Below are 21,302 nucleotides of genomic sequence, written 5' to 3' on the forward strand. Positions count from 1 at the left end.
TGTGAATCTTTACTTTTTGTGCTATTTAGAGTACTGTTGGAATGTCATGTGTTTTGAGTCAATATGTGATGACAATAACGTTTTTGAGCCTTCAGTTTAAAATTTAACATTGCCATTAATTTAGTTTACAGGGTATGGGGAAGACTATCATTTCATGCATATTACATTGCTCATTAGGGACTATTTGAGCCAAAACATGTAACTGAATTGCTTCATATGCAATTAAGAATGTGAACTACTTCTTCCATAAGTAATGACTTAATTCCTGTCAATTGCTGTACAATTGTAAGTTAGTTAGTTATTGAGAAAGAACAGTGCTTATTAGCTAGTGTAGAAGTTGTGGAACATAAAAAATGTCATGGGTAGTGGAGGTGGAATGTGTACAGCTTTTAAGATAAGTGACAACAGGTCCTAGAAATAAACATAGTGATCTCTTGGCTATTTTAAAAGTATCTTGCATGATTCAGCTGATGGCTCATAATGATACTGACATTTGAAATATCTCTCATTCCTACACCCCCGTGCAATTCCTGTAAAGGAAATTTTGTTTCTAGCAGTGTAACGTTCTGCATTTACTTCAGAGGCATCCTACGTTGTCTTATTGTTTGTGGCAAGACGGGGGAAAATAATTTTTACTTAATAAGAGTACAGACTAGGGTGGAACCAACAATGGAGCTTTGAAAAGACTGTATTGGACCAGCAATAGTTAAGAAAGGGGTGATGTAAAAGTCACTCAGAACTGTGAAACACGAGAGATGCAGATTGAGTAAGCAACAGTGGATTGTAACAACCAAGTCTCCAGTTCTTGTCTCCAGAAAGTTCAGTACCATAATCACAGTTGCTTCAGACATTATGTCCAGTTATTATTATTATTATTATTATTATTATTATTAAAAGGTGTACAACTTTGCTTCCACCGCTTTTTCCCCCAACATTTGAGGCTTTAATGAAACAAATTGGTTACACATGTATCATTCAAAATATTTTCCATTGCTGGCCAATACTTTCTCCCACCTTTTGGGCAGTGTACGAATCTCGCATCAAAAAAATTGTTCACCTTTTGAAGCGATCCACGATTCAATCCAATTTGTGACTTCTTCATGAGGTCAGAAGTGTTGGTCAGCCAGGCCATGCGACATTGATCTAAACAGGTGATAGTCAGAGAAGCAATGTATGGAGAATACGGCAGGTGGGGTAGGACTTCTCATTTTAATGTTTCCAAGCATGATTTGACCTCTTTTGCAACGTGGGGTTGGTTGAGCATTGTCTTGCTGCAAAATCGCTTTATCATGCCTCTCGCTGTATTGCGGCCGTTTGTCTTTAATGCTCTGCTCTAACACATTAATTGCATTTGATAAAGAGCACCTGTGATTGTTTCACTTGGTTTTAACACCTAATAGTACACGATGCCGAGCTGGTCCTACCAAATGCAGAGCATGATCTTGGAGCCGTGAATATTCGGTTTGGCTGTTGACGTGGAAGCGTGGCCGGGATATCCCCATGATTTTTGTGTTTAGCGTTATCGCAATGAACCCATTTTTTGTCCCCGGCCACAATGCGATATAAAAATCCTTTCCATTTTTGCCTCTGAAGCAACTGTTCACGTTCAACATCTCTTGGTTTCAGCTCACACGGGACCCAAATTCCCTCTTTCTAAATCATGCCCATAGCCTTGAGACATTTTGAAATGGCTTGCTGTGTCACTCCCAATAATCATGCCAATTCTTCTTGAGTTTGACGCGAGTCTTCACTCAGCAATGTCTCCAATTCTGCATCTTTGAAAACATTCTCTCTTCCACCATTATGCTGGTCTAAGAGGTTAAAATCACAGTTCTTGAAGCGTTGAAATAACTCACGATATGTTCTTTCACTAATAGCGTCCTTACCGTACATACTTGAAAGCATTCAACGAGACTCAGCTGCTGTTTTCTTCATATTGAAACAAAACAGTAACACCTCCCGCAAATTACGAGAATTAGGCTCATAAACTGCCATTTTCAATCAAGAACAACTTTATGATGCAGACACAAATCAACTAATGTTTGAATGAGGTTATGTTAACCGAGGTCCAAGCTGAGTGCCTGACATCTGCGATCTGTTTCTTTCGTCTGCTGCGTACCGTTGATGCCACCTATTGGCAAATGGTGGAAGCAATGTTGTACACCTTGTATTATTATTATTATTATTATTATTATTATTAAGACAAGCACCAGTAGAACACCAAATAAATGCTGAGACTGTATCAGTTTTATTTCCTTTAAAGGATGGTTGTCGTTGTTGTTGTTGTGGTCTTCAGTCCAGATACTGGTTTGGTGCAGCTCTCCATGCTACTCTATCCTGTGCAAGCTTCATCTCCCAGTAGCTAGTGCAACCTACATCCTTCTGAACCTGTTTAGTGTATTTATCTCTTGGTCTCCCTCTAAGATTTTTACACTCCGCGCTGCCCTCCAATACTAAGTTGGTGATCCCTTGATTCCTCAGAATATGTTCTACCAAGCAATCCCTTCTTCTAGTCAAGTTGTGCCACAAATTTCTCTCCTATTCAGTACCTCCTCATTAGTTATGTGATCTACCCATCTAATCTTCAGCATTCTTCTGTAGCACCACATTTCGAAAGCTTCTATTCTCTCCTTGTCTAAACTATTTATCACCCACTTTTCACTTTCATACATGGCTACATTCCATACAAATACTTTCTGAAATGACTTCCTGACACTTAAATCTATATTCGATGTTACGTACTTGATGTTAGCAAATTTCTCTTCTTCAGAAACGCTTTCCTTGCCATCGCCAGTCTACATTTTATATCCTCTCTGCTTCGATCATCATCCATTATTTTGCTCCCCAAATAGCAAAACTCCTTTACTACTTTAAGTGCCTCATTTCCTAATCTAATTCCCTCAGCATCACCCGACTTAATTCGACTACATTCCATTATCCTCGTTTTGCTTTTGTTGATGTTCATCTTATATCCTCCTTTCAAGACACTGTCAATTCCGTTCAGGTGCTCTTCCAGGTCCTTTGCTGTCTCTGACATAATTACAATGTCATCGGCGAATCTCAAAGTTTTTATTTCTTCTCCATGGATTTTAATACCTATTCCGAATTTTTCTTTTGTTTCCTTTACTGCTTGCTCAATATACAGACTGAATAACATCGGGGAGAGGCCACAACCCTGTCTCACTCCCTTCCCAACCACTGCTTCCCTTTCTTGTCCCTCGACTCTTACACTGCCATCTGTTTTCTGTACAAATTGTAAACAGCCTTTAACTCCCTGTATTTTACCCCTACCACCTTCAGAATTTGAAAGAGAGTATTCCAGTCAACATTGTCAAAAGCTTTCACTAAGTCTACAAATGCTAGAAATGTTGGTTTGCCTTTCCTTAATCTGTTTTCTAAGATAAGCCGTAGGGTCAGTATTGCCTCACGTGTTCCAACATTTCTACGGAATCCAAACCGATCTTCCCCAAGGTCGGCTTCTACCAGTTTTTCCAAAATAGTATCATCCTTATCCTGTGTGCTGCAGCTATGTATTTAATAGAGCTGTGCTGTTACCTGTTAAAGAATATGTAAATTACTTAGGACAAAGTACAGTTACTTCACAAAAACAATTGCAGGGAAAATAAAAACATGAAGCTAGAACAAAACAGAAATGAAATTAAAAAAGTCATACAAGGTTTAACACATGTTGTGCAATACATAACAAACAGTAAAAATGTGTTCATAAAGGGTTTATGCATGTGTCAAAAAATTTTGTGTCATGCATAACATGTTTTATCAAGAAATATATCTTTATTTTTAAATAATTTAAAACCCACATAGACCTTTGATGTTATTCAGTAATGATTTAAATATTTTAATACTGTACTCCTTTTTTGCACCAGAGTTAGATTTTTGAAATCACAATAGAGGTCAGCCTTCCTTCCTCATAATATGATCATGGTTCATTTCATTGGTTTCATAGTGCAGAGGTTTGTCAACCATGAAGCTCATAATGGAATAGATATATTGGGAAATTGTAGTAATTATCCTAAGTTTCTTAAAGAGATTAAGACGATGTTCTCAAGGGAACTCTGCACATAATTCAGACAGCACTTTTCTGCCAAAATGAAATTTTCTTTGATGTGAGTGAATTCCACCAGGAGATAATTCCATAGTACAGAACGTAGTGGAAGTACGTGAAGTAAGTGAACTTGGCGACACTGATGTTTCCAATACGAGAGATTGTCTGAATAGCAGAAGTAGCCTAGGACAATTTTTTTATGATATGGAGAACATGAGGTTCCAGGCGAACCCTGCTACCTATGTTGAAACCTAGGAATCTGGTGCATTGTACTCTGTAATTTGCTGGCTGTCAGGTGAAATAGTTTACCTTCTGTGGGAATTTGTAATCAGAGCTGAACTGGATATAATTAGTTCTTCTCAGATTTATTGACATTGATTTTACTTTGAACCAGGTTAGGAGTTTTGGAAGTAATTTGTTGGCATCAGTCTCTAGACCAGTGGTATGTTCAATGCTTATCACAATGCTAATATGATCAGCAAGCATAGTGGACTTGTATACTTTGTATCACAAAAGATAAGTCAGTTATATACATGGGAAACAGCAGTGGACCAAGTACAGTTGCCCCTGTCAGACTCTACCCCTCACAAATTTTGCTGCTCTCCTCAAAAAGTACATTGTGCTTCTTGTCTTGGAAGTAGGATTTTAACCAGTTTCCCATTGCCCCTCTGATGCCATAGTGGCATGCTTTGTGAAGAAGTATTTTGTGATCCACGCAGTCGAAAGCCTTAGAAAGATTACAAAATATCCCAAGTGGTTTCATTTATTTACGTAGGGATTTCTTGAAAGAAAATACAGCTTCAATTGTGGAAATACCTTTTTGGAAACTGAACTGTCTTTCACTGATGATGTCAAAGTTTTCAATGTGCCTTACAGTTCTGAAATACAATACTTTCTCAAGGACATTCGTGAATATGGTCAGGAGACAGAGGGTATGATACTTTGTGTCTCATATTTTGTGGAGAGGCTTCACTATAGCAAGCTTCATTCCATCTAAATCCATGCTCCCATCCTGATTCATAGAAGCATTAAATATGTGGCTTATTTGATCAGAGCTGGCTTAATTTCTGGTTATGGAGGCTATGCGTATCTAACATATAGAATTAGGAAAAAGGTGTTTCAGTATTTCCATGATACTCTGTAAAAATAAATTTGTGGGGAAAACTGACAACAGGGATGAAGTTGTAGGCGTATACCTGATTTTGTTGGCCCTTCTTCCCCTTATTGTTTGTTTGGAAACTTACATTGAAATCTCAAAGTACAGTTAGTCATCTAATTTGGAAGTCAGTATCTCACTGGACAGCATCCGATAAAAAAAGTCTAGTTTCATTTGTATTATAAATGTGGTTTAGGTTTAAGTTTTTGGAGAAAATAACTTCACTGAAAGATGGCATGTGCTATGAAGAGCTTACCATATTTCCAACCAACTTTAGCTTACTGTGAAGTTAGGATCGCAATTGGTTAGCTTACTGTTTAAGTTTAGTGCCTTTCTGCAGGATTGGACTGGATACCAGAACATATGCTCTCTTTTCTCACTTAAACAGATAAATAATGCTTCACCCAGTGCTTCATTTCATGCTTTCTTTATTGTACCGTAATTCCGAAAATAGTCTTTAGTCGTCATTTTGTAGCACAAGTGTTCCATTTCATTTTGGTTTTTCTTCCCATCTGTCACAATTGATGTACCTACATCACATTCTGCAGCTATCTTTTTCAACGGTTTTCCTTGTCTAGTCTGTTTAGTGCTTCCAACTTTTTGTCTATCAAAACAACCACTTTCTTTCTCAGTGTAACCATTTCACTCACATGCACTCAAAACAGGGGAATGAGAGAACAATAACGGTACATATTATTAACTCTGTAGGGTCTAAATCCACACTGACCATAATAATGGTTGATGGAAGTTACCTTTGGTGCCAACGTAACAACTCTATGTATACCATACTTTATCAACTGTATACCACACATTTTCGTGTTCAAGGAAGGGGAAACAAAAAACTGAATCCAGATAAATCAGAAATCTGGATTAATGAGGGCCAAAAAATGTGGTTCTTAGATGCTATGATATCTCTCTTACATTTAAACAGTTGCAGTGAAAACGAATCAAGCTGGTTTAAAAGTGAGCCAAGATTCCATGAAGGTGCCCTGTATACTGCTACAGTTAACAAGGTAGACTTATTTACAGACAATTTATTGGCATATGCTCCAAAACATCACTCTAGACAAATATCATATACATCAATTGAATCCCACTTGACACAGTTCTTAACAACAATAACAATCCATACTCTTTCCGTTTGCTTTCTCCAGTATGAAGTCGTCAGATTGTGATCAGCTATTAAGGCTTTCCACTCCAGAGTAAACATCGTGCTCAGTGAAGCACAGTATATGGGTGCAGTGTGTACTTCCATGGTCATGTACATTGATTCTTCATTTAGCTTATTACACAAGCCTCAAACATTCTGGTGGAAAATTACCAGTTGATGATGCTTTCCAGAAACTGTTAGCGCTTTTTGTGACAGCCTTCTTCTTCTTCTTCATTGCAATCCCCTCTGTATGTGCATATAAACTGCTTTTCCTCATATTATGCTGCAATAAATGCAGATATATTAGGTCATAGTATGTTTTTGAAAGAGTATCTTCATTCTGGTCTAGCATGGACCAGCGGCTTTTTATAGCCATTTGAACATCTGCCTTACTGTAGCTATGTTACAGTATATTAAGCAGGTTTTGAACAACAAACTGGAGCTGGTGCCCAGGCAAATTGTGCGAGTAGATTAATTCCTTCTGCAAAGGATTTTAACTGGGCACAGCTAATGGTACAGTTTGGATTTTACCTGTGGACTGGAGTGAGTCCGATTGTTCAGATTTGGTCAACTGGTGTATGTGACCTTTGTGTAAGATAAGTTTTAACTGTTTTAAAAAAAATCTTGCTACGGTCAGATTTTCTGTGCAGAAATGCATTTTTGTGGGAGGTTTTTGAAGTGCGCTGCTTGTATGAATCAGCTGAAACTTTGCATGAAGGTAGATTAATGAATAAAGTAAAAAGAAATCTTTTTATCCAATAATTTTGAGCCATTCTTGAGAAGCAATGGTTTAAAGTCAAGCTACATGTAGCTTGTAAAATTTGTTCTCATGTGAATTGAATCTGCGTAAACGATTTTAAATGAATCAGATAGACAAAAAATGCATTCTTATGATAAAATTGAAAATTTGTTTTCAAAAATCCAGCTTCATTTTAATTTTACATGGAAAAGACATGATTTTTGTTAGTTTTTTTACATGCACCTCTTCTATGTTTCAAACTTGTGCAAAACTGTTTTAATTATTTATGAAGGTAGACAAATACATCTAATTAGTTGTCATCCTGTTGTTTTGTGAAGTTTTTATCGACTGCCATGATGTGGCAGTCTGAATTTGCACATAAAACAGACGTAAAATCTGGTTTTATGTGTGTCACACATGCTGAGATGGTTTAAAGTGATACAGGTGACAGTAAAAAATATATTCTTACAGTAATTATAAGGTGTGGTTCCAAAAATCTTTCGTCATTCGGATTTTATATGCAAAAAATCACGCATTTGCACATGAAACTGTGTTTTGTAGAAATGTATTGCATTTTAAGTGCTGTATTCAGATATAATTTTAAAAAAACTGGTCGTTACAGTTGATTATTGTTTCATTGTTTACACATTAAACATGGCTTAAAATCATTGAAAAATCTTTGGACATGCAAAACAGTGAATGTACCAAACCAGAGTCACCTATCCCTGTAAAAGATGGTATACTGTTTGATCAAGCATTCAAAGCTTTATTGATGACCATGCAGAAAATTAAACAAACCCAAAAATTGCTTTAAAACAACTCTCAGAAAAAAAGTCACCTTATTTCTAGCCAACACAAAATGTTTTACTGGGTTTTCCTTCAAAGACTACTATATTATTGTGTAGAAAGTTTATTTTCAGACAAAACAAGCTTAAGTTCATCAATTTTCATACTGGATTGAAAAGTTGGTAGTATTGAGTTGTGCATTTATTGTTTTGCAGTTCTGTTTATATCAACCAATCAGACTCGTACTTAATTTGGATTGTTTGTTGCAACATTTCATGCAAAAATAATCATGTGCGATTTTCTAGTGGGCAGGTCTTAATTTTCAGTTTTTATTATTGCATACTGTAAATAAACAATGAAAAGAATTTCAAGATAAGAGATAATAACTAGATGTATAATTTTCAGTAGTTTAGTATTTATTGTCTGAATCTTTCAATTTGTTATATAATAAACTTTTAAGTAAGTTTGTGACGTTCACCTGCTTTATTTCTTTGTTGATAATCCTCAGTGTCAATGTACTGTGTTGTTATATTGGTAGAAAAATGGGGGGTGGAAGTTCTACACTGACTACTGTAAATGATGTAGCCGACAGTTGCACAGTTGTATTTCACAGTTCTTTGTTTTCACTGTTCACAACCCCACAATATTACACAGTTAATATGGCCAGTTCACTATTGGTTAACTTTTGATAAAACTCATTAATAGTTTGCAGGCAAACATCAGCATACTGCTGCAATAGTTTACCATTGAACATCTATGACCAGTAAAAACCTAACCACACAGTTCTTGCAGAATAATAAAGTACGTGTGGCACTATTGAACAGACACTGTCGTTATTTTAACACACTGCCTATATGTGTTACACTTATTTCATGGTTAAGTTGATGCATTGTTGCTGACCTAACCAGTACAGGTTTCTCGTCTGAAAATTGGCCATGGAATGACTATCCTGGGACCAAAAATCAGGCCTTTATATAGCCTCACAATAATAGGTACTGAAACTATACATTGTTTGAGGTTTAAGTTACTGAAATTACAATTAAAACATAACTCATTCAATTAACTGAATATATAGAAAAATTCCTCCTTTTAAACAGTTACTTCTACTACAAAGCTTAGGCCAAATTATTTGTTTAAATAATGTAATTAACAGATGTAGTTATACAAACAATACTTTTGACAAAACTGGTAATTACTTTGGAATTAATTAAGGGCTGACTTCGTTAATATATTTTAGAATAGAGCCAAATAAATATTTAAGACTGTTAGTGGTTCTTCTTCCAAATGTTTATCATTAGTAGAATCTTTGTCATGAAACAGTTACTGATTTCACTGTGTAACAAAAGATATTAACTAGGGTTAGTCTAAAGAAATTAACTACATACACAAAACTAAGCACAAAATTAGACGTGATGCTGTATTCCTAAGACTGAGGGCCAACCTTTCTCTTTTGTGGAAATGAAGATTATACTCATGTATGTTAATGGTAATTTGTCAAAAATTTAAAAAATGAATTTAAGATGGCAGGTGGCAAAACAAGAGAGGAAGTAAAGAGATCCCAGCTTGCTTCGTCACAAGTTACCAGGCAGGTAATTGTAGAGGAGCCAGACTAATGATCCCTAACTCGAGCAACATGGTTTGAAAGACAATAAAAAAAAAATCTGGATCAGTCTTGTCCAAGTCAACAAAAATCTTCATCGGTTGCCAAAAATATGGTAGAGTAAAAGCTGCAAACTAGAATGAAAAATGCTCCTGTTGTGGTGCAAAAAAGGCGAATATGTCCTGCGCAGAGTTAGGGATATAAAAGAAGGGAACTAGCTTTTCGACCTATCTGGCATCTCAAAGACATTTAAATTAAAACATCTCGATATATTAACACTTTTTTCTGAGTTAATCCTACTTCCTCAGTGCAATGAGCTGTCTCAGCCGCAAGGTGGTGGCACACCTGCATCTTGTAATTTGTAGGCTAATGTCTGTGGTCCTGCACCCAAAATCCAGATGATTTGCCAGCCGTAGTAAACAGCATATAATATCAATATCTTTGGTGTGTCTGGAAGCCTGCAACATATCAGCACGATACTTCAATAACATAACTTGTTATCTACATCAGATGCTACCTGAGACTGCTCTTTGAGTGAGTGGAATGGATCCAGTATTTATACCTGGACCCCCCTCCCCCTCATGGTCAGTTCCAGGCATACCCTCTGCAGATGTGTGTTCTTAGGCATTCTGACTTAGTTCTGGCACGCCTGTTGGCTCGCTGGTGTTCCATTTTCAGAATCTCAGTGCACTGGCATGCACATAGCATCGTACTCACCAGCACCTGTCAATTGGTAGCTTTTTTATTTTTTATTGTTTTTACACAAACCCCATGCAGGACATGAAGATAGGTACTGCCTTGAGTCTTCTGCAACATGTACTCAAAATGATTAGTCGTGAAAGTTCTCTTCCTATTAATAATTACCTCTTCTCTCTCGTAGTATGACAGTGGTGGTGGTGCAGCAGTCATCTTCTTGAGGATTATTCCTGTGTGTCCGAAGATCTACATCTACATCTACATTGATACTCCGCAAGCCACCCAACGGTGTGTGGCGGAGGGCACTTTACGTGCCACTGTCATTACCTCCCTTTCCTGTTCCAGTCGCGTATGGTTCGCGGGAAGAAGGACTGTCTGAAAGCCTCCGTGCGCGCTCTAATCTCTCTAATTTTACATTCGTTATCTCCTCGGGAGGTATAAGTAGGGGGAAGCAATATATTCGATACCTCATCCAGAAACGCACCCTCTCGAAACCTGGACAGCAAGCTACACCGCGATGCAGAGCGCCTCTCTTGCAGAGTCTGCCACTTGAGTTTATTAAACATCTCCGTAACGCTATCACGGTTACCAAATAACCCGGTGACGAAACGCGCCGCTCTTCTTTGGATCTTTTCTATCTCCTCCGTCAACCCGACCTGGTACGGATCCCACACTGATGAGCAATACTCAAGTATAGGTCGAACGAGTGTTTTGTAAGCCACCTCCTTTGTTGATGGACTACATTTTCTAAGCGCTCTCCCAATGAATCTCAACCTGGTACCCGCCTTACCAACAATTAATTTTATATGATCATTCCACTTCAAATCGTTCCGTACGCATACTCCCAGATATTTTACAGAAGTAACTGCTACCAGTGTTTGTTCCGCTATCATATAATCATACAATAAAGGATCCTTCTTTCTATGTATTCGCAATACATTACATTTGTCTATGTTAAGGGTCAGTTGCCACTCCCTGCACCAAGTGCCTATCCGCTGCAGATCTTCCTGTATTTCGCTACAATTTTCTAATGCAGCAACTTCTCTGTATACTACAGCATCATCCGCGAAAAGCCGCATGGAACTTCCGACACTATCTACTAAGTCATTTATATATATTGCGAAAAGCAATGGTCCCATAACACTCCCCTGTGGCACGCCAGAGGTTACTTTAACGTCTGTAGACGTCTCTCCATTGATAACAACATGCTGTGTTCTGTTTGCTAAAAACTCTTCAATCCAGCCACACAGCTGGTCTGATATTCCGTAGGCTCTTACTTTGTTTATCAGGCGACAGTGCGGAACTGTATCGAACGCCTTCCGGAAGTCAAGAAAAATAGCATCTACCTGGGAGCCTGTATCTAATATTTTCTGGGTCTCATGAACAAATAAGGCGAGTTGGGTCTCACACGATCGCTGTTTCCGGAATCCATGTTGATTCCTACATAGTAGATTCTGGGTTTCCAGAAATGACATGATACGCGAGCAAAAAATATGTTCTAAAATTCTACAAGAGATCGACGTAAGAGATATAGGTCTATAGTTTTGCGCATCTGCTCGACGACCCTTCTTGAAGACTGGGACTATCTGTGCTCTTTTCCAATCATTTGGAACCCTCCGTTCCTCTAGAGACTTGCGGTACACGGCTGTTAGAAGGGGGGGCAAGTTCTTTCGCGTACTCTGTGTAGAATCGAATTGGTATCCCGTCAGGTCCAGTGGACTTTCCTCTATTGAGTGATTCCAGTTGCTTTTCTATTCCTTGGACACTTATTTCGATGTCAGCCATTTTTTCGTTTGTGCGAGGATTTAGAGAAGGAACTGCAGTGCGGTCTTCCTCTGTGAAACAGCTTTGGAAAAAGGTGTTTAGTATTTCAGCTTTACGCGTGTCATCCTCTGTTTCAGTGCCATCATCATCCCGTAGTGTCTGGATATGCTGTTTCGAGCCACTTACTGATTTAACGTAAGACCAGAACTTCCTAGGATTTTCTGTCAAGTCGGTACATAGAATTTTACTTTCGAATTCAATGAACGTTTCACGCATAGCCCTCCTTACGCTAACTTTGACATCGTTTAGCTTCTGTTTGTCTGAGAGGTTTTGGCTGCGATTAAACTTGGAGTGGAGCTCTCTTTGCTTTCGCAGTAGTTTCCTAACTTTGTTGTTGTACCACGGTGGGTTTTTCCCGTCCCTCACAGTTTTACTCGGCACGTACCTGTCTAAAACGCATTTTACGATTGCCTTGAACTTTTTCCATAAACACTCAACATTGTCAGTGTCGGAACAGAAATTTTCGTTTTGATTTGTTAGGTAGTCTGAAATCTGCCTTTTATTACTCTTGCTAAACAGATAAACCTTCCTCCCTTTTTTTATATTCCTATTAACTTCCATATTCAGGGATGCTGCAACGGCCTTATGATCACTGATTCCCTGTTCTGTACATACAGAGTCGAAAAGTTCGGGTCTGTTTGTTATCAGTAGGTCCAAGATGTTATCTCCACGAGTCGGTTCTCTGTTTAATTGCTCGAGGTAATTTTCGGATAGTGCACTCAGTATAATGTCACTCGATGCTCTGTCCCTACCACCCGTCCTAAACATCTGAGTGTCCCAGTCTATATCTGGTAAATTGAAATCTCCACCTAAGACTATAACATGCTGAGAAAATTTATGTGATATGTATTCCAAATTTTCTCTCAGTTGTTCTGCCACTAATGTTGCTGAGTCGGGAGGTCGGTAAAAGGAGCCAATTATTAGCCTAGTTCGGTTGTTTAGTGTAACCTCCACCCATAATAATTCACAGGAACTATCCACTTCTACTTCACTACAGGATAAACTACTACTAACAGCGACGAACACTCCACCACCGGTTGCATGCAATCTATCCTTTCTAAACACCGTCTGTACCTTTGTAAAAATTTCGGCAGAATTTATCTCTGGCTTAAGCCAGCTTTCTGTACCTATAACGATTTCAGCTTCGGTGCTTTCTATCAGCGCTTGAAGTTCCGGTACTTTACCAACGCAGCCTCGACAGTTGACAATTACAATACCGATTGCTGCTTGGTCCCCGCATGTCCTGACTTTGCCCCGCACCCGTTGAGGCTGTTGCCCTTTCTGTACTTGCCCAAGGCCATCTAACCTAAAAAACCGCCCAGCCCACGCCACACAACCCCTGCTACCCGTGTAGCCGCTTGTTGCGTGTAGTGGACTCCTGACCTATCCAGCGGAACCCGAAACCCCACCACCCTATGGCGCAAGTCGAGGAATCTGCAGCCCACACGGTCGCAGAACCGTCTCAGCCTCTGATTCAGACCCTCCACTCGGCTCTGTACCAAAGGTCCGCAGTCAGTCCTGTCGACGATGCTGCAGATGGTGAGCTCTGCTTTCATCCCGCTAGCGAGACTGGCAGTCTTCACCAAATCAGATAGCCGCCGGAAGCCAGAGAGGATTTCCTCCGATCCATAGCGACACACATCATTGGTGCCGACATGAGCGACCACCTGCAGATGGGTGCACCCTGTACCCTCCATGGCATCCGGAAGGACCCTTTCCACATCTGGAATGACTCCCCCCGGTATGCACACGGAGTGCACATTGGTTTTCTTCCCCTCTCTTGCTGCCATTTCCCTAAGGGGCCCCATTACGCGCCTCACGTTGGAGCTCCCAACTACCAGTAAGCCCACCCTCTGCGACTGCCCGGATCTTGCAGACTGAGGGGCAACCTCTGGAACAGGACAAGCAGCCATGTCAGGCCGAAGATCAGTATCAGCCTGAGACAGAGCCTGAAACCGGTTCGCCAGACAAACTGGAGAGGCTTTCCGTTCAGCCCTCCGGAATGTCTTTCGCCCCCTGCCACACCTTGAAACGACCTCCCACTCTACCACAGGTGAGGGATCAGCCTCAATGCGGGCAGTATCCCGGGCAACCACAGTCTTAGTCCGATCAGGGGATGCGTGGGACGAGCTGGCCGTCCCCGACAAACCCCCATCCGGACCCCCACAGTGATGCCCATTGGCAACAGCCTCAAGCTGTGTGACCGAAGCCAACACTGCCTGAAGCTGGGAGCGAAGGGATGCCAACTCAGCCTGCATCCGAACACAGCAGTTGCAGTCCCTATCCATGCTAAAAACTGTTTTGCAAAGAACGTCTGAAGTAATCTACAGAGAGCGCAAACAAATCGACAAAATTTAAACGGTTATTAAAATACAAGATTGCCTAGTAAATGCAGTAATGCTGCTACTTGCGCACTGCTGACACTGCTCGGCGGCGGAAGGAGACTAAGCGAAATTGCACTATTCAGGTACTAAAACACGATGCTACACTCTCAAATACTATAATACGCCCGAAATTTATGAATTAAACAATGCAAGTACCAAAAACACGCAAAGAAATTAAGAATTAAACTATGTAGCAAATGGGTGAGCTAGGAGTATACGACTTGCTGCTGCAGCTGCTTATCCAACGGCGGCAGGGAGCACACTGACTGCGACCAACCGACACTGGCCGTTCAAAACAAAAACAGTAGACAAACGACTACGCGAATTTACACTATTCAGGTACTAAAACGCGATGCTACAACTCTCAAATACTATAATACGCCCGAAATCTATGAATTAAACAATGCAAGTACCAAAAACACGCAAAGAAATTAAGAATTAAACTATGTAACAAATGAGTGAGCTAGGAGTATACGACTTGCTGCTGCAGCTGCTTATCCAACGGCGGCAGGGAGCTGTAATGGTTCATGATGCACATAGAGGGGAACATGGGTACTTGAAGCTTGTAGAAATAGATACTTTTCTTTCACAAGCTATCCAATTTTTAGTTGCTAGACAAATAGAGAACAAATATACGTCTGCATACCTCGGCAGACAAGAACAGAAGAGCTATGTTACAAGCATTAAAACAAGAGATGTGTTGTAAAAAATCTGAAGGTAGATAATTTTTAATTTTTCTGCTGGCCTCTTAGATTACATTAATGTGGCGTAATACGAATTAATATATCTTTGGGACATTCAACTGGCACCTGTATCAAATAATACATCTCGTTTGTCTATGGAGATAAACATTACAGGTACGTACACAGTACAAATGCATCCAGTGGGTGCAGGCTGCAGAGGGCATGCCTGGAACCAACTATAGAGGGAGAAGGCCACAGATATAAAAACTGGACCTGTTCCATTCGAAGAGCAGTCTCGGGTAACATCTGGTGAAGAATGGCTCTGATATTTGGCAGAATACCCGACACTTCAAAGATGTCAACAGGTCGCTGGGGAAGGCAGAAGAATTACATCGATATATAATAGCATATGGCTGAAGAGGATACATGTAATAGCTAAAAAAGTTTTTCTCAGTGGGATAAAATTCGGGGGGTGGGGTGGGGGGGGGTGTGTTTGTTCTAGGCGCTTCAGTCTGGAACCGCGTGACCGCTACGGTCGCAGGTTCGAATCCTGCCTCGGGCATGGATGTATGTGGATGTGTGTGATGTCCTTAGGTTAGTTAGGTTTAGGTAGTTCTAAGTTCTAGGGGACTGATGACCACAGATGTTAAGTCCCATAGTGCTCAGAGCCATTTGTACCATTTTTGTGTTTCTTCCTGGGGTGGTGCTAAATCAATCTCTTTATTTCTGTGTTGGGGGGTGTTGATATTTTTTCACCAAGGTGACCATTTCTCCCCAAAACTCGCTCCCTGTTACATGTATGATGAGAGTTACAAGAACAAATACTTACAAATTTTTGTGCTTGTAGAGGGTGGGATGGTTCTACAATAGGAAGTATAATAGGAAGTATCCCACAGTGAGGGGTCCATGCATCCTAAACTTTAATGACACATCATGTCATGTTGGATGACATAAGTTACTTTACTTGACACAGTCCATTATATTACATGACATGTGTACTAATACTAATAAGTAAAAGAGTGTGAATATGTCAAGAGGTTTTAATTTAAATATCTTTGAAGCTACCAAATGAGTTGAAAAGCTACTTCCCTTCTTTTACATCCCCAACTCTGCCAGGACATACTCACCTTTTTGTGCTACGGTAGGAGCTTTTTCTTTCTGGATAGTTTAATACCCAGACTTTCATCATGCTGTACATTCTTTGCAACTGAATCTTCTAGTTTGGTCTGAAAAATATTTTGCCTATATGGCTTGGCTTATACATATGTTTAGGCTCACCTTCAAAATCAAACAATGGAACATCTAGAATGGAATAATGACAGTATTGTGAAAAGGATAGTTGATACTCAGCGTATAGTGGAGATGCTGAGTCGCAGATGGTCACAACAAAAAGACTGTCAAAAAGTGAGCTTTTGGCCAACAAAGCATTTGGCAGGGAGAGGCAAAAGGTGCCCCCCCCCCCCCCCCACTACACACACACACACACACACACACACACACACACACACACACACACACACGACCGCATTCTCTGGGTGCTGAGGCCACACCGCAAGCAGCAGCAAATTATGGGAGAAGCCATCCAGGGGTGGGGGTTTGGAGAAGGTGGGGGGGGAGGGAGGTGTAAGGGATAGCAGGATAGGGTTGGGGCATGGTAAAGTGCTGCTTGTAGGAGCATACAGGAACAAGGTGGAGAGAAGGTAGGACAGCTAGGTGCAGTCAGAAGGTTAGACGGAGTGCAAGGGGTGGGGGTTGTTAGTAGAAAAGGAGAGAAGTAAAAAGACTTTGGGTGCATTGGAGGAATAAAGGGCTGTGTAGTGCTGGAATGTGAACAGGGAAGGGGTAGATGGGTGAGGACAGTGACTAATGAAGATTGAGGCCAGGGGGGCTATGGGAACGGGGGATATTCTGCAAGGAGAGTTCCTACCTGCACACTTCAGTAAAGCTGATGTTGGTGGGAAGGATCCAGATGGGACAGACTGTGAAGCAGTCATTGAAATGAAGATGGCACGCGCACCAATGGGGGTTCAACTGTTTCTTGGTAACAGTTTGTCAGTGGCTATTCGTGCGGACAGACAGCTTGTTGGTTGTCATGCCAATGTAGAATGCAGTACAGTGGTTACAGCTTAGCTTGTAGATCACATGACTTGTTTCAGAGGTAGCCCTGCCTTTGATGGAATAAGTGATGCTTGTGACTGGACTGGAGTAGTTGGTGGTGATGGGAAAATGTATAGAACAGGTCTTGCATCTAGTTCTGTTACAGGGAATGACCCATGAGGCAAGTGGTTGGGATCAGGGGGTTGTGTAGGGATGGACAGGGATGTTGTATAGGTAGGTGGCGGAATATTGCTGTTGCAGGGGTTAGGGAGGGTGGTGGGTAGGACATTCCTCATTTCAGGGCATGAGGAGAACAGTCGAAACTCCGGTGGAGAAAGTGATTCAGTTGCTCCAGTTCTGGGTGGTACTGAGTCATGAGGGGGAATGTCCTCTGTGGCCAGACGATGGGACTTACGGAGGCAGTTGGTGAATGGAGAGATAGCATCTGACAGGTGGACCCCCAGTTGCTGAGCACACTGCCGAACACGACATTCTTCATTTCGGTACTGCTTCACAGCCTGGCCCTACAATATATCCTTTGTTCCCGTAACCCTCCTAGCCTCAACCTTAGTCAGTCATTGTCCTTTGCCCACGTATCCCCTTCCATGTTCCCATTACAGCACTACACAGCCCTCTTTTCCAGCTTCTCCCATCAACTGCTGCTTGCAGTTTGGCCTTGGCAGCTAGAAACAGTGGTTGTGTGCGCGTGTGTTGGTTGAGTGTGTGGAATTCTGATGAGAGCCTGTTTAGCCGAAAGCTTTGTTTGACAGTCTTTTTGTTGTGCCTATCTACAACTCAGCATCTCTGGTTTATGCACGTCTTGTATTATGCTGAGCACCACTGTTTGTACTTTCTACATTTGAGATGCTGTTTTCTTTCTTTCTTTTTTTAATAAAAGTTTGTAGACTGCCTCAATGTAATAATTTGTGACTTTTCTGAGATAGTTTATCATAATCTTTTATGAGAACGGTGTGTTTACCCAGAGTTATAAATACTTAGAAATATTTTTACTGTAGCTACAGTTTCTGTTGGGTAGAATCTGTATTTACTTTCTCTTAATAGGTGCTTCTTCTTCTTCTTCTTCTTCAGATAGTTGTCAGGACTGTTTTGGGCTTTGTTGGTCTGCAAGTTATTGTATACCATTTTATATGTTTGTTTATCTTCAGGCTTGCAGCTTTTGGCATTTCTCTAATAACCCAGTGTTTGGCAGAACTCTGAGCTTACTTACTTGTCAGTTGCATTTTTTGCCTACTGTTAGCTATGTTAGTAGTTAAATGATGTATTAGTTTATATTCAAATGCAAGTGCGCATGCACACAGAGATTATTTTTGCTTTCTGTAGAGATAAATACACAGCTTTTGCTTCAGTGCTGGCTTTTATTATTTGACAGACAATTTAGTGTTAACTGGTAATGAATTATTCTTCAGAGGGCAGCACTGAGGAAACTGATGCATCATCTTCATGTGCTGGTCGCAGTGCACCTGTGTCAAGATTAGGGGAAGACTTATTGAGGATGTTCCTTGAAGAAATAAATCCAGATGTTACTGTGGAAGTTGGAGGTAGACGGATGAAGGCCCATAAATGCATTTTGTCATCTCGCTGCCAGTATTTTGCTGCCATGCTTAGTGGTGGATGGGTTGAAAGTGCTGGCAATGTTATTTCATTACAAGGGTAAGAAACTATTACAGCTATAACTAAATTTTTAGTTGTAATGAACTTCATGTCAACAAATACAAAATGTGTTTGTTATCATTTATCATATAGTTTGCAGATATTGTTTTTCTGTATCAGTAGTAAGTATTGTCAGTCACAATAGTTGTTTTGAACTGTAAAGTGAAATGTTTCATGCCTGGCAACATAAAATACAGGGGAACTGGTTATATTGGATTTTAAAGTGGAAATTCACAGGTCATCTCAGTATGAAGGTATTGTGCATTGAATGATGACAAGGTTAGAATTGCACTCTGCATAAGCAAAGACTTCCTGTTTTAATTATGATGTTGGCATTGTCATCACTCGCAGAATTTGAACACTAAAGCAAGCACATGAATCTTAGTAGCCATATCGTTTGCGCCATTGTGGTTTTGTTTTGCAGAAATTCTTAGTACACTGTTGTAGAGTTATATGAAGTCTTCTGGACACACGAAATCAGAAATCTTCCAAGCACACTAGATTCATGTTGACTGTTCGTAAAGATAATTATTATTTGTGTTGCGACTTCATGGTTTTCAATCTATGAACAAGGAACAAGTGAATGTGAAAAATAGGCCTTTCGTTTGGCCAAATTGTCCCTTTATGAACAGCTATTGGCTGTTTACATCTGTCAGCTAATAAAAGATGTACAGTTGGTGGTATACCTACTTTTTGAGCATGGAATGACTGCTATCTGTTCCATACTTCAGTTCCTGGATACTCAAAAAATAATTCTATTCAGATTCAGGTGAAACATCCATCAATGGGGATCTGATACTCAATATCCCTAAATATGTGTGGTGGATAATGGTGAGAATTGCATTTTTGGTCATAAATACGTACCTGACTACTTTTTCACAAAAGTTCTTCGTTATGCCAAATCTAAATTCAAACACTAAGAGTTTATGTAAATTTCTGAGGTAAATGTTCTGCTCAGTTTTCATTACTATACACCACATACAATGAAAGCTGCACTGTAAATTATTCTTCAAAGGGTTACCACAGTTTATTACTGTCTCTCAAACTTGTTGAAACATAACTTTTCTATGTTCTGAAACTTTTTATACACACGTAATGCATCTTGTATTTCCCTATGTGCCTGTAAATACTCAGTTCAAATTAACATTCAGAATAATAAACGATCTGGTTTGGTACAACGTACAAGCATTAGATCAGTCTGCTAGCTAAGTAATACAATGACTGATGGGTACAAAGTTTTTAATCATCTATTGGATAGCTGCAGTGGTGCCCCAATGCACCTTGGCAGCCGTCCCATTGTCACACTGCTGCCCCTGTGCACGATGCTGAGAGCAAGATTTGGTAGGTGATATAAAAAGAGGCAAATGAATGGCAGCTATAGACGGATCGTTACATGCATCCCCTTAGAGACGAAGCAGCTCAGTGTAAGTTGCAGGTTGGACAAAACAAGTCGTTAGTTGGGTCAACTGCAAATTGACATCTTCAGAGGCAAAAACTTTAAGCTGATAACAAAAGATTAGACATAGACTCATGTTGGAATTGCTACAATTTAAGCACTGTGTACCTCTTTATGTTTTTACAACACTTTTCGTTGTCAATCAATCATCAGCAGGGCCAGGAAAATTTTGCGTAAATGATGAAGTGAAAAATAATGCAGTTTTCAGTGACATGATGCAAAATTAGCAATTTTTATGAAATGTTGTGAAATTTTGCATTTTCCCCATTGCTTTGTAAAAATATTGTAAATCTGTCAGCAGCAGTTTATATTGATAATTGATAATTATTGAATGCTGAAATTGGTTCTTTATTTTTTTTTCTACGAGAATTGCATATAATCTTAAGATCAGTTGCTTTTTGCCTAAGGAACTACGGCTCTAGATGTGACAAGTCTTACACTGAAGTAACAGTTTGTTATCTTTGTGACACTTTTCACGTCCAACTCTCTCGCGGATTGTAAAATTGTTACTCTTTGGTTTATTTATTCTCTTTGTAACAACACATTTACGAAAAGAGTTACGTGAAATACTTTTAGCAATGCTGTGCTTTGCTTTTCTTTATCATCATTACCTTTTAGCGGAATAAAATGTATATATGGAAGTCTTATTGTTCTGTATCTGGCCTACAATTTAAGGAACGATTTTTCATAACTGCAACTCATGCTAAGAATCAATATATCTTCCCTACTTCATAGTGATTAAAAGTTGAAATTACTTTGTTATGAACACTGATGTTACAGTTCGTGTGATCGTTCAAAAACACAAGTTCGCAGTGGATTTTATTTCTCGTTAAAATGCTATTTCATACCACGACTAGCCCAAGAACATGAGACTCTCATTAAAAAATACGTTGTCACTATAAAGTTTGCCAGATCAGAACGGAGCACAGCAAGATTCCTATCAGATTCTGAAGGTACATTAAATTTTTTTTGCACTGTAAATTATATCCTATCAGCA

General features: G+C 39.8%; 1 protein-coding gene across 1 annotated transcript in view; it reads left to right on the forward strand.

Moving 5' to 3' along the window:
- The window catches only part of LOC126481757 (uncharacterized), a 189,995-nt gene that overhangs the window by 86,501 nt on the left and 82,192 nt on the right, over positions 1-21,302 (forward strand). Inside the window, exon 5 of the mRNA XM_050105711.1 lies at positions 18,606-18,849. Within this exon, the coding sequence (XP_049961668.1) occupies positions 18,606-18,849 (244 nt within the window). The remainder of the gene's footprint in view (positions 1-18,605; positions 18,850-21,302) is intronic.

Source organism: Schistocerca serialis, chromosome 5 (assembly GCF_023864345.2).
Source record: "Schistocerca serialis cubense isolate TAMUIC-IGC-003099 chromosome 5, iqSchSeri2.2, whole genome shotgun sequence".
NCBI lineage: Eukaryota > Metazoa > Arthropoda > Insecta > Orthoptera > Acrididae > Schistocerca > Schistocerca serialis.